Here is a 12,426-nt window from a genome sequence, read left to right as displayed (position 1 = left end):
TTTATTAATATTATAATATATCATAATAATGTTGATCAAATAAAAAAGCTTAAGATTTGTGTGTAGTAAATATCTACATACTGATTTCAGTCGTTTAATAAAAAATATAGAAACATATTTTTTAGTGTTATATATGTTTTAAAATGTTTCAGATTAATATATTAGAAATTCCATAAGAGTATAAATTCTAACATGTGCGAAAACTTTATAGTATTAACTGTTCAGTGAATTTTAACAAGATGAACAGTATTTTAATAAAATTTCCTTGTCGAAAATCAAGTCCAAAGCCGGGGTTTGATCGGAGCAGTTTCTTATAGTTAAAAATGTCCTGTTATTTCGTGCTGCTAATTGCTTGCTGCTTTTGATAGTGGCAAGAAACGTTTTCAATTCAGGCAGCGAAATCTAGCGGCGGGCGGGGAAAGTGCGTGTGATTCGCATCCAGAAAGTTTGGTATTTGAAAAGCAACTATTTTATTTATCACCTTCAGCATTATTTTAAAGAATTATACGTTAAATTTCATGTCCGAGTTTCGTATTTAAAGTTTATTTGCAACATGAACATCATGAGAACACATTAGTTTGCTCGTTACCAAGGTTTGGCAAGTTCTGAAACCTCGCTCACATGTTTTCTTTGTCGTTTCACGTTAACTACAGTATTATAGGTAACACAAGATTTAGACAAAATCAATCATGTGCAAGGTTTGTATGCTAATATCGCCTCAAACCAGAATAATTATTCTCTGCGAACCTGTGCTTGAATTACTATAAAACTCCTGGTAAAAACCTGATAATTAAAAGGCAAATACATAACTTTACATAATGTGATGTCCAACAAAGAATCTGATTGGAGCAGCTGCGATCAAAACATGAAGTTAAACCATTCCACATGTAAGATCCATTCATCTGTCTTTGCCGACTTCCAACTGCCTAACACGTATTGTAAGTCCTTAGTCGCTAACCCTAATTTTTTTGTAAATATTGTACTGAATTATTTTAACTCATACACTAATGCCAACAACCAATTATTTTTATCTCCAGCACATCGTCGCATCAATGACATAATATGTATTTATTGAACTGTCCAAATCAGCTTTTGTAAACAATGACACGTGCTTGATTGTAAAGGTAACGGCTTTTCCGTTAAAAATTTATAAAATTCCAAATGTTGTGTTTTTGAACACTACAGACGTTCCTGTGCCGAAAAAGAGTTTCAAAATTCCTAATGGTTGCAGATAAATTACCGTTTATAAGTTACTTTAGATTAGTCCGTGCAGAGACTCACTCGGCCGCAGCCATTGCGCTTGGCGTAGCCGAGACTTTTCTACAAGAGGTATTCCTTACCTGTTGTCACCGCCCTAATATTTACTTGATACTAGATGTAACTTTTTTCCGTGTGTGCCCTTTAGGCCGCCAGAGAGCAGCACCGGCTGCGCCTTAAGGCCCTATGTTTTCTACTCGCGACCAGTAATTTCTCAGAAAACATCAGAAATTTTGAAAATCTGTTTCGGTACAGGAACGTCTGTAGTGTTCAAAAACACAACATTTGGAATTTTACAATAATTTTTACGGAAAAGCCGCAATTCTTAAAATTCACAATGCCTTTAATTTTAAATCAAAATTACTCGGAATATGTATATATTTAATTATATAGAATATAAAGTAGTAACCATAAAACGCTTTTGCAGTGACACACTGACGCACAAAGTGACGTTATGGTTTACACCCTCAAAAGTTTGTTAGCAGCGACGCCATGGACATGTTGTCTACGCTCTATAAATCTACATACACATAAGACGATCACTGTTGAGCCCACAAAAAAGTTACTGCATAATATGGTTTCCTTATATTCAGTCTGTGTCTACCTGGGCAGACCAAGCGTGGTTTAAAAACTGCTCGCGATAACCCGAGTTTACGGAAATAATTTACGAAAATGTTGAGATCAGAAAGTAACAGCTTGTTTATGACTAAATAAACAAAATCGGGATCCCTGCTAGAAATGCAGTATGTTCAGTATTCGTTTACCACGCACTTGCAGCCAGTTCTAGTATGAGTCACAAATCGTGGTCGTGATGTGGTAACAGGACTTTTGATGTGGTTCGCAGAGTACTTGAATGCTCGTATAAAATCTATATTTCTCTCGGAACTATGAATATTTAAACCTTTTGCACTTTGATCAGTATATAGAAGCCCTTACTTATTTTTTTTTTAACTGATGTTTCCTATAAGGACATTATAATTTAAACTAGACCCTGGGGGTCTGACCACAGGGACCTAACAAGCTTTCCTCTTCTCAAGCTGTGTTAGCAGCGCGATTCCTGTTCCTCCCGTTTTCTGCACGATTTGGAGTGTGATTCCTCCCGACCTAGCCACCAGCGGCACGCTCCTGCACTTGAGCACATGCGACCGTCCACGCACTCGCAGCATGGGCGTGGCTAAAGTATCGGCTGGGCTCTGCATCTTTCGTCAGGGCGCGCGTATCCTCTGTCGGCCTGCCAGAGCAAGTAGGCATTGCACTGTTTTCGGTGTCAGCATTCTCGCCACACCCCTTCACCAACTCTGTTTTTCGCTGTGCTTCTCGGAACCCAGATCCTCTCCTTAGCGTCCCCCTCCCGTGGGTCATCTACCTTTACACACATTAGCCCCCCAGCGCAGCGTCATCCTACACTATCTCTCGGTGCCCTCCAGAACTAAAGTTAAGCCCTTTAACTCTGCTTTGTCCCACCAGGCAATGCCCTTACCTAGACCTCGTCTTCCAGCGGTAGGATATACCAAGGCGTATCTGAGCGCCACCTAGCAGCATGGTTTGCCAACTATGGTCGGCGCTACTAAGTTCACCTTTTCCGCCACCAAGCGCCACTGCACAGTAGTGATGGGCAGAACGGTTCTTTTGACCGAATCGGTTCTTTTGGATCAGTTCTGTGAAATGATTCGTTCATCTCGGTCAATTCGTTCTTTTCTGTGTATGGGATCTGGCTCTTTTATCAGGTGTCGTAACTCGTTCATCCTTTAGAGTATTAGGTACGTGTTTTTGTATTTGAATTTGAACATTGCTTTCCGTAGCCAGTGAATCACAGTTGCGTATATGAAACAAGGTTATTTATATTTTATTACTTTTTAAGTTACTAATATTAATATATAGGCTATTTACACTCTAGTGACAGTAAATTGTTTACATGTAGACCAACACATTTAGATAAAAAAGACCAATTTAATACTACTACTGCGATTCAGTATGAAGAGAAACAAATGAAGTACATTAATTAACCCAAAAATGGTAAAATAAAGTATTTGGTATTTCTTATCTCCGTCGGTTTTAATGAAAAGAGGAAGTTAAAGAGCACAGAATAAAAGTATTTTCGGAATTTAAATTTTTTTTTTAACAAATATCGCCCAAATATGAAAATTAAAAAATTCTGTATCTCCTAAAGTATTTGGAATTTCTTATCTCCGCAGGCTGTAATGAAAAGAGGACGTAAAAGAGCATATAATGAAAGTTATTTCAGATTTTTAAAAAAATTTTTGAAGATAATCCGTACACTACATATTTACCCAAATTTGTGTATGTGAATGTGAAAAAGCAATTTTAAACCAATACTTAACAGTTGACATTTTCAGGTATAGATACTTTTCATGTTACCCTATTTTATTTGATCAGTTATCGTTTGCTCTTGTGAACATGCGCACGCTGTGATTACTAATTCTTCAGACTCCTGACGTCATGAATCATTTCACGAACGAATCAGACCGGGCGCGTGGCCGGTTCTCTCATCTCGTTCTCTCGTTCTCTCCGCGTTTTCGTTCTTCCGAATCTTTCAAGGTACCGGCTCTCAAAGAGCCGGTTCTTTACATCGCGAACGAATCGCAAGATTTCGTTCTCTCAAAGATTCGTTCTTTTTGAACGAATCGTTCACGAACGACCCATCACTACTGCACAGACGGTCCTCCGATAATCCCCCCCCCCCCCCCGCCCACCAAATCAACACCCACCCCTTTGTGGCCAACGTTCTGGCCATGTATGTACATCCAGCCCTCTGGCACTACTTTCGCCCAAGGCGGAATGATACACAAGGCCCGCTACTCCTCTCGGCCCTCGTCCGGATCTTATAGAGAGAATCCTCCGAGCCTTCGCCGTAATCACATGTGTCCGCCGCTCTCGTCTGAACTGCTCTTCGCGTAACAGTGCTAAGTAAAAGGTTTCGATACGAACTGTAGTCAGAAAACTACAGGCTATACTCCTAAACGCTCCGTCTCTTTTAATATGTAGTTTTCGTATACTGGTCTTTGCTAAAAAAAAATTTCGGTATTCTACCCACGTGTCATGCTACGCGGCTGAGCATATACTTTGTTGTGTTTCACCATCTTCTCATCATGTCTTGATAACTCGTTTGGCTACCCACATAATTGGTGACTGAAATTATTTTTATAACCCCCATGTCCGTTTAAATTTTGTTTAGTTACGACTTTGAGTCATAGTATTTTTAATTTGTCTTGTCGCTAATCATACTGTATTATTTGTGATGCAGTGGGTCCACGTTTCTGCCTAATTCAACGGTCTCTCCGGTATCCTGGCCTTTGAGGGATTCTCTGGTTGGCGTGTCCTGAGGATGTCGCCTCCCAGGAGCCTTCCGACACATTTGCTGAACGTCCATGTTTAAGGGAAGCATCTACTTTCAGTAATATATATATATATATATATATATATATATATATATATATATATATATATATATGCACACATGTTACCATCGAACCACTGAAAACACAAAAACCATATAAATTTTGTGCCATGTAAAAACATCTTAATATATATAAATCCAGTGTCCTGATGTTTGTTTCCAGTGAACTCTTCACCAAGTCAACCGATTTCGATGAAAATTGGCATTTATGTGTAATTTTTTTCAACTTGAGAGATAGGATAGTTTTTATTTCGATTAATAGTCTTAATAATTTATAATTAATAATAAACTGACTATCAATGTTGATTTGTGTTTAAGCCCGGGAAACAGTGGGTACTTCGTCTCCATGAAAACTTTGCGTGTATTGCTGTATTAAGTTTTTGACAAAATTAATTAATTTTAATTTTATTTCATTTATTATAACTGTAAATAAGAGATTTGGTCTAACCGTGCGAAGCCGGGTCGGGCAGATAGTACTGTTATAAAGGCCCTTTATTATTTTTAATTGTATTTTTGTTGTAAATTAATTTTCTATTCTCTGAAAATATTAAAAACGAAATCTCTCCTGACCAGTAAAGTATAGTGTAGCAAATATAATTGTGGTTTCTTTCTTCATTCGCAGACCCTGGTCATAAGTAAGGCTCCAGTCCACTGAGTGTTAATAATGTTTAACACCTTAGTTTTTAATGATTCTCACATGTCTCTCAAACCTCTTAAACTCAGCGTGTTTTCCAATACTTCATTAATAAATACGATTCAAATAATGAGAGACTTGACAAATGCTGATACAGTAACTGTCAGCACTGAGAATTTTGTGGAAGGAATTAAAACAATACCACAGCACAGTCTAACCCAGGAGGGTTGACAACGACGAGACAGTTGCGACAATAATAGTTGGATAAACCAACAATGATTCAAAAAAGATCGTCTGGACATCACAAAGACAATACAGTGACGCGCATGCGAACCCCACAATTAAATTTTAAAAAAATTATATTCTGACAACACTACGACAACACAAATGAACAAAAGTTAAACAAATATTCAGAAAACAATGCGACAACCCATACGAACAAGTAGATCTTTTTAAGACACAACAGATGCAACGTTAAGGGAACTGAAATCTGTCCCTGTCATCAGGCACAAGCAGCTACTTCTTCGTCTGTGTTGTCGTCGTTGTATTGTCTGAATATTTGTTTAACCTGTGCGGAAACGTCTGCACATATATTGTTAAATTAACAATGATTTAATTAAGTTTTTACCGATTCCAGTATTTTTTATTTCTACTAAACATTGTGTCAGTCAGACTAAGACAGTTCTAAGTAACCTATGGTCTATGTCTTAAGATGATACTTTTGAACTGCAATAATAAGGCTCCTCTGAGGACTTGTTGATTTAGCAATGAACTACATATTTATTTACTGTTTTCTTATAAACAAAAACTATTTCAGTGTGAATTTATTTAATTTTAAAAAGACATTTTAGCATTTTCAAGCTATTTTTGACGTCCGTGTTGTGTATCTATACTGCATCTGGCGACCAGGCGTTAGAGCTGCAAACACCAATCAGAATCCAATACATATTTTAAATTTAAGGAAGTTTCAAACTATTTGAATTAGCGATCCTTCTCCTGATGGCGTCCCTAGATTGATGTAGCAAAGAAGCTGTACGACAAATTTTAAAGTGTTAGCTATACAACTTAGCATCCAGTCATTTCCTGGTGCTAAACACTTGAAATAAAGTGTATGTTCGTAATAAGATAATGTAATACTACAAAGTACTGCAGCACCCTGGCCTTAACGCCTACGACTGGCCAATCGGCGAGTATTTCTTTTGATTCATGTAGTACTGCGTATTTTTTTAATACGCCAGAGAAAAGACGGTACCATTTTCTTGTTCCCAAAAAACAATTTATCTTTTCGAACTCTTTGCTAGTTTGTGATAGGTTCTTACAAATATTTAATAACAAGGTAATGTAAAGACTGTATTTTTAATCCACTGCAAATATCACTGCGACTTCAACGACTGTTACGACCTTGTATAACCCGTTTAAATAACATTTTAACGAGCCTCATGACTTGGCATTACTATGTTACATTGTTGGAAATATACAAAGGATTCCATCTGGCAATATCTTATTTTAATAAACATAGACTTACAATAATTTTAGCATAAAACAATTTCGTTAAATATTTAATTCTTTTAAAACGTTAAGTGAAGAAAACTAATCTTAATATTCGCCCTACTAACTTGGTGTAGGGCCAGAATGTGAAACCGTTCTTTTAAAACATCAGTTTACGGACAGGGTTTTTTTTTCCAGCAGTTTTCAAATCAGCCTGAATTACTGGAGTTCTGTTCTCAGGATTTTTGGAGAGTGAAAGTGGCTAAAATGGATGTTTTCAGGATACTTATTAACTTAGAATTGTTTAACTAAAATAGGTACTGCTCACTGCAAAACATAAAAACTGCGCTTTCGTTATAATACTTGTGCTTAAAGTAGACACAGCATTACGTTTACCAGCGAGCGACACCCTTATTGCTTTGCCTAACACATACACCCACTATCAAAACGTACAGCAGTGTCTTAAAATGAAAACATTTCCCCATATTTATTCAAATCTGCACTGTTAATTTCTTCTCGGTTTTGTAGTTCGAAATTTTTATTTTTATGATTTAACTGCAGAGGTTTTCGTGCATTGGCCGTCTTAAGTAAAAACATTTTTATCGATTCTAAGACCATACATATTCAGAGCTATAGGTGATGGATTAATTCACGTGTCGTTGACATCGAGTCGTTAGAGACGATGTGGAGCGATTAGAAGACAATGACGCATTGACGGAACGAATAGGTGCGGTGGAAACGGGAGTACCCCGAAAAAACCTCAGACCCAGACAACATCCACCACAATTTCCTCGTACGGAAAATCCGATATTAATCCCATTAAGAATCAAACTCTATTCGCCATGGTGGGATGCAAGCAATCATTTTTTTTTTTTTTACTTTTTAATTCTGTACCTGTACCAACGAGACATCAATATTATTAACTTGTGATTGTCAATTTCTTTTTTTTTAATTAATTTGACTCTAGCTTATTTTTTTAAAGCGGATCAAACGAGACAAATTACACCCATACCTTAACCGGGACTCGAACCCAAAACCCTTCGCACCGAGAGCCGGCATGCATCCGACTGTGCTACGTAGCTCGGTCCCACATTTCCAACTAACCCGCACACTGAACTTCTGGCGATCATTCTAGTCCATAGCTTGGCGTACACCTATTCATACATTGTTGGATGATTTAAATGCACGTTTTTACAGGAAACTACTCGACGTATTCGCAACCCATTATCGCACGAAATGAAATCTATGATCATACCATGCGGGATGCCTACATTCAAGACATTATGCTTTCGAAGCCCTTCAAAGTGACCAAAATTGAACTTTTTTTCTCTGGTGTATTTCAAAACCTTCCAACTAAATATCTACAAAACCAACCAAGACAGGTGCATTTTATTTTGTTACACAGTTTCCAACTATTAAATTACAAGTTCACCACAACAAGTCATAAGTACACTCATCACAACTGGGCATTCAATACATGTTTCAGTTCTTTAAATGATTCATGCAATGGGTAATTATGATTTAATACAATTTTTTGGACATACGCCATTACAGTTTTGCACTGTTTGACATGGAAAAAATTATTAAAGACGCAAATTAAGAAATAAAAAAAATAAACAGATATTATGTACAACACAAACTACTGTGTTCGTCGGTGTTGTCATCGTGTTTTCCATAATAAATGCTTATTTTCATCGTTTTGTATGTATATTTGCTGCGTTGTCCAGGTTTTGTTGTTTGCCTGCATTTACTGTTATTGTTGTAACTGTCTCGTTGTTAGCCCATCTGTGTTCGTCTGTGCTGTTTTTTCATGACTAAATTCCTTCCACGGAATTCTTGTGCTGCCTGATATTTAAGTTTAAATGTGTTCGTCTGTGCTGTCGTTGTTTCGCTGTCTATAATACCTGTTTGACATAACTGGTTTAGGCTTGTTCTCTGTGGGTTTATGTCTCTTCATTTTCTTTATTTCTTAGTTTGCGTTCTTGAATTATTTTTTTTCCATGACAAGCAGTGCAAAACTACAATGGCGTATGTCCAAGAAATTGTATTAAACTAAAACATGTTCCAGTGAAACTTAGAGCTTACTCAATAAGTATTGCTGGCATTCGCAGACTTTGTCTAGAGTTGCTGGCTTCTGGGTTCTAGCAGCTTATAAGGCGAAGCTTTCACAGATGTTTTGGTCGACCTTGCTGTCGCTATCTTCAGTTAGGTAACTGCTACTCTAAGGTCGACCGAAACATCGGTGAAATCTTCGCCTTGGACGCTGCTAAAACCAGGAAGCCAAAAAAAAAACTCAAGAAATTCCTTTTTTATGTCAAAATAAAAATTATATGGTCAGGTAAGCGGCCCCCTGAACATTTTATTTATGAAAGAAGACACTTACTTATAACCCAAAACTTACTATACAATATTCGACTGATGTAATTTGTTAAAACATAAATGCTGGGCTTCCAAACTTTATAAGCGTGGGTAGTACGATACAATAGTACCAAAAACATTTACAGAATTTTTATGTACATTGCAACATTTTAATTTCTTCAATTAGCTATTTAGACATTGTCAACCTGCAAATCCCTCAACTCAAGAGACCAAAACCATTTATTTTTTTTACTGCCTTACACTAAATAACCTACAAATAGGATCGTTCCTTCGCAATATATATATATATATATATATATATATATATATATATATATATATATTCTTCACTTATTTAAAGTTACAGTACATTAAAGACATGTTGGTAATCAAGAGTTAAAATACTAGTTAATAGCAACTCTAGGATTTTCACCAAATATTATACAGACGTTGAATTAAAATTACCTACTTACGCATACAGTACAGTGGGCAATCAGGCCCGCTACATTGTTTCGTACAGCCCGCCTAAAGAATAGCTAATCAAATAACTATTATCATGTGTATGGATGTGGAATAAATTGTCAGCAGAAACTGTTCTTGCATGGTTATTATTATTAAATTTAAAGATTTATTATTTAATACAAATTTAATATAAATAATAAAGGTATAACGATAATTATTTTTCGTGTCTTCCTACATAACACTTTTTTACAGAATAAAACATTAAAAATTGTTATAACATATTGAATATAAATTCATGTGTGTCAGGCCCTTACGTTTGTTACAAAAATTATATCTTACCATCGAAAACAGTGAGATTGGCTAGCATTGATCTAGTGGATCAGTGTAAGATTAATTAAACTACATATTATAAACCTACATATATACTTAGTACCTATGTCTACAGCCTAAATTAGAAACCAATATACATAAATAATTATTTTTCTTCTGTGTTTATTTTACTATTTTGATTGAAACACGGGCATTGGTTCCCCACACAGAGAAAATTTTTAAAAAAGGCGCCAGTTACTCTAAGCTAAACAAGTTCTCATTACTATGAATTAGGAGTTTTCTATATTATCTATGTGTGTAAATTTTTAAAACCGAAATGCAATTGTTAAGTTGTATTTATATGGTACAGTTTATTTTTTTTAGTGTCTTCCCCGCTTTAATTTTATGAGAGATGCAATGAAAGCAAGTGAATCGAAATCAATATCTCTATCAAATTATTTTTAATAATTAAATTGGATTTCGTGGTATCAAAACACACATTGTGCGCGCGACATAACCTCCCATTAATGCTTTTCCACAAGCCAACACAACAGGCATTAGTTCATCGCTCTATATTTAATTAAATATTTAAAAACTTGAAACCTTACCTCGTTGACACAAGTGCTGACATTCCAACCGCATGGCACCCGGCATTTAATCACTTCCTTCAAAGCGTCCTTCATTTCCGCTAACGAAACATCATCAGAAGTGTTCGCTTTAGCGTACACCTGCACTGTGTAGTTTACTGCTACAAGCTCTTGAACGCATGCAGTCAACACGAAAATCCTCCACATCCTAACACAGACCACAACTCACACACACTCACGCAAAAATCACACACAACCTAACACACAACCACAACACACGCCGCGCCGGCTGACTGCTGCTCCGCGGCTGCCTCGTCGATCAGCTGGCTATTTGGCTAGAATCTGAATGGTTCTCCCTGTCGCCGTACAGATAGCGCTGCAGTCTGTGTTGTTCACACGTGCACGCAAATATTCTTAGCTCGCGTACGTTACAGTGTTGTGGTAGGGTTGCCTGTACTGATTGCGAACTTACCATTCGCGGCGCTTTTTAAACGTATTATCAAACTCCAAAGCGATAAACAGCACAAGTAGTGGGGGAATGTAGCGAAGAAACGTCACAGAAGAACTCGTAACTCGTAGTTTGTTAGTGACTTCGCCCACGTATATTTCATGAGAGTGTTTTCCTCTACCTCCCTTTAACATTTAATATTGACAAAAAAAATAAAGATATTAAACTTAAAAAACGTTTTGTTTTGTTTTTCTCGTGCTCTGAGAATAAAGTAATTTTATAATTTTTTTTTAATAAACTATATACTAGGTGCTAACATTTGCGTATATACTACATACTTTTTTACATTACAATGTCGTGCAAATATTTATGTATTTCAAAACTATTTCAGCATCTAAAAATCTTTGCCTACTTACAATGGCTTGCACGACATCCAGTCTTATGTTTTATTTGTGTGTCCGATATTTATTTATTTATTTATTCAGTTTTTTATCTGTAGATCCCATATGGAGGTAAGGACTTCGGGATATATAACCAGTAAATTAATACAAATATATACATATATACAAACATACTGTACATCCACAAAAACTAGATATTACAAAATACTTTTACATTTCAAAAATAAGAAACAGAAAAAAAAACCTGGGTACATAAGAAATGGTATAAACTCAAGTCTAAGGCTCAGAGCGAAGAGTTAATTTACAACAAATGTGATATTATACCATTACGAAGGGTTTTTGTCTATATCAACATTGTTGGTAATATGGCCACGTGTGGGCCATATTGCCCACACATGGGCCATATTGCCTACACCTACGGAAATAATTTCTATAATGCTTTATTTTTCATTTTACTCTTACGGAAATAATTGTTATGGTATTTTCTCTTTGGTTTCACACTTATGGAATCGATTTTTATAATGCTTTCCTTTTTTCGTTTGACATTTATGGAAAATATCGTTATAATGTTTTATCCTTCTTTTTAAACCTACGGAAATCATTGCTATAATATTTTGTATGTTTAGATTTGAGAAAATTATTTCTATAAGGATTTATCTTTCTTTTCAGACTTCAATATGGAAAAAAAAAGATGGAGTTAAGAAGCGTGGACTATGGAATAAAGAAGCCTTGTCTGAAGCTGTCTGTGGGGTAAAAGAAAATGGTTTGTCTGTTCGTGAAGCGAGTCGCAGGTATGGTGTACCCAGGCGAACCCTTCGCCGCTACATTTTTGAAGGAAAAATTTGTAAATCAAAATTTGGCTGCAAGCCAACCCTGTCAGCAGAGCAAGAACAAGAATTGTGCTCGCGTATATTTCATTTATGTGACGTTGGTTACCCATTAACTTCAAAGGTGCTTCAGCTGAATGTTTTTCGATACTGCAGTGATAATGGGATTACCAACAAGTTTGTCAAAGGCAAAGCTGGTCGCTGGTGGTTGCAGGGTTTTTTTTAAATAGGAACCCC

The 12,426-nt window shown here is 36.3% G+C and overlaps 1 protein-coding gene across 1 annotated transcript in view; it reads right to left on the bottom strand.

The window, feature by feature from the left end:
- LOC134531696 (metal cation symporter ZIP14-like) overlaps positions 1-10,959 on the bottom strand; it is a 133,129-nt gene extending 122,170 nt beyond the window's left edge. Inside the window, exon 1 of the mRNA XM_063367507.1 lies at positions 10,535-10,959. Within this exon, the coding sequence (XP_063223577.1) occupies positions 10,535-10,720 (186 nt within the window). The 5' untranslated portion in view covers positions 10,721-10,959. The remainder of the gene's footprint in view (positions 1-10,534) is intronic.
- Positions 10,960-12,426: the final 1,467 nt, after the last annotated feature.

Source organism: Bacillus rossius, chromosome 5 (genome assembly GCF_032445375.1).
Source record: "Bacillus rossius redtenbacheri isolate Brsri chromosome 5, Brsri_v3, whole genome shotgun sequence".
NCBI lineage: Eukaryota > Metazoa > Arthropoda > Insecta > Phasmatodea > Bacillidae > Bacillus > Bacillus rossius.
This window is presented reverse-complemented; position numbering and strand designations above follow the sequence as displayed.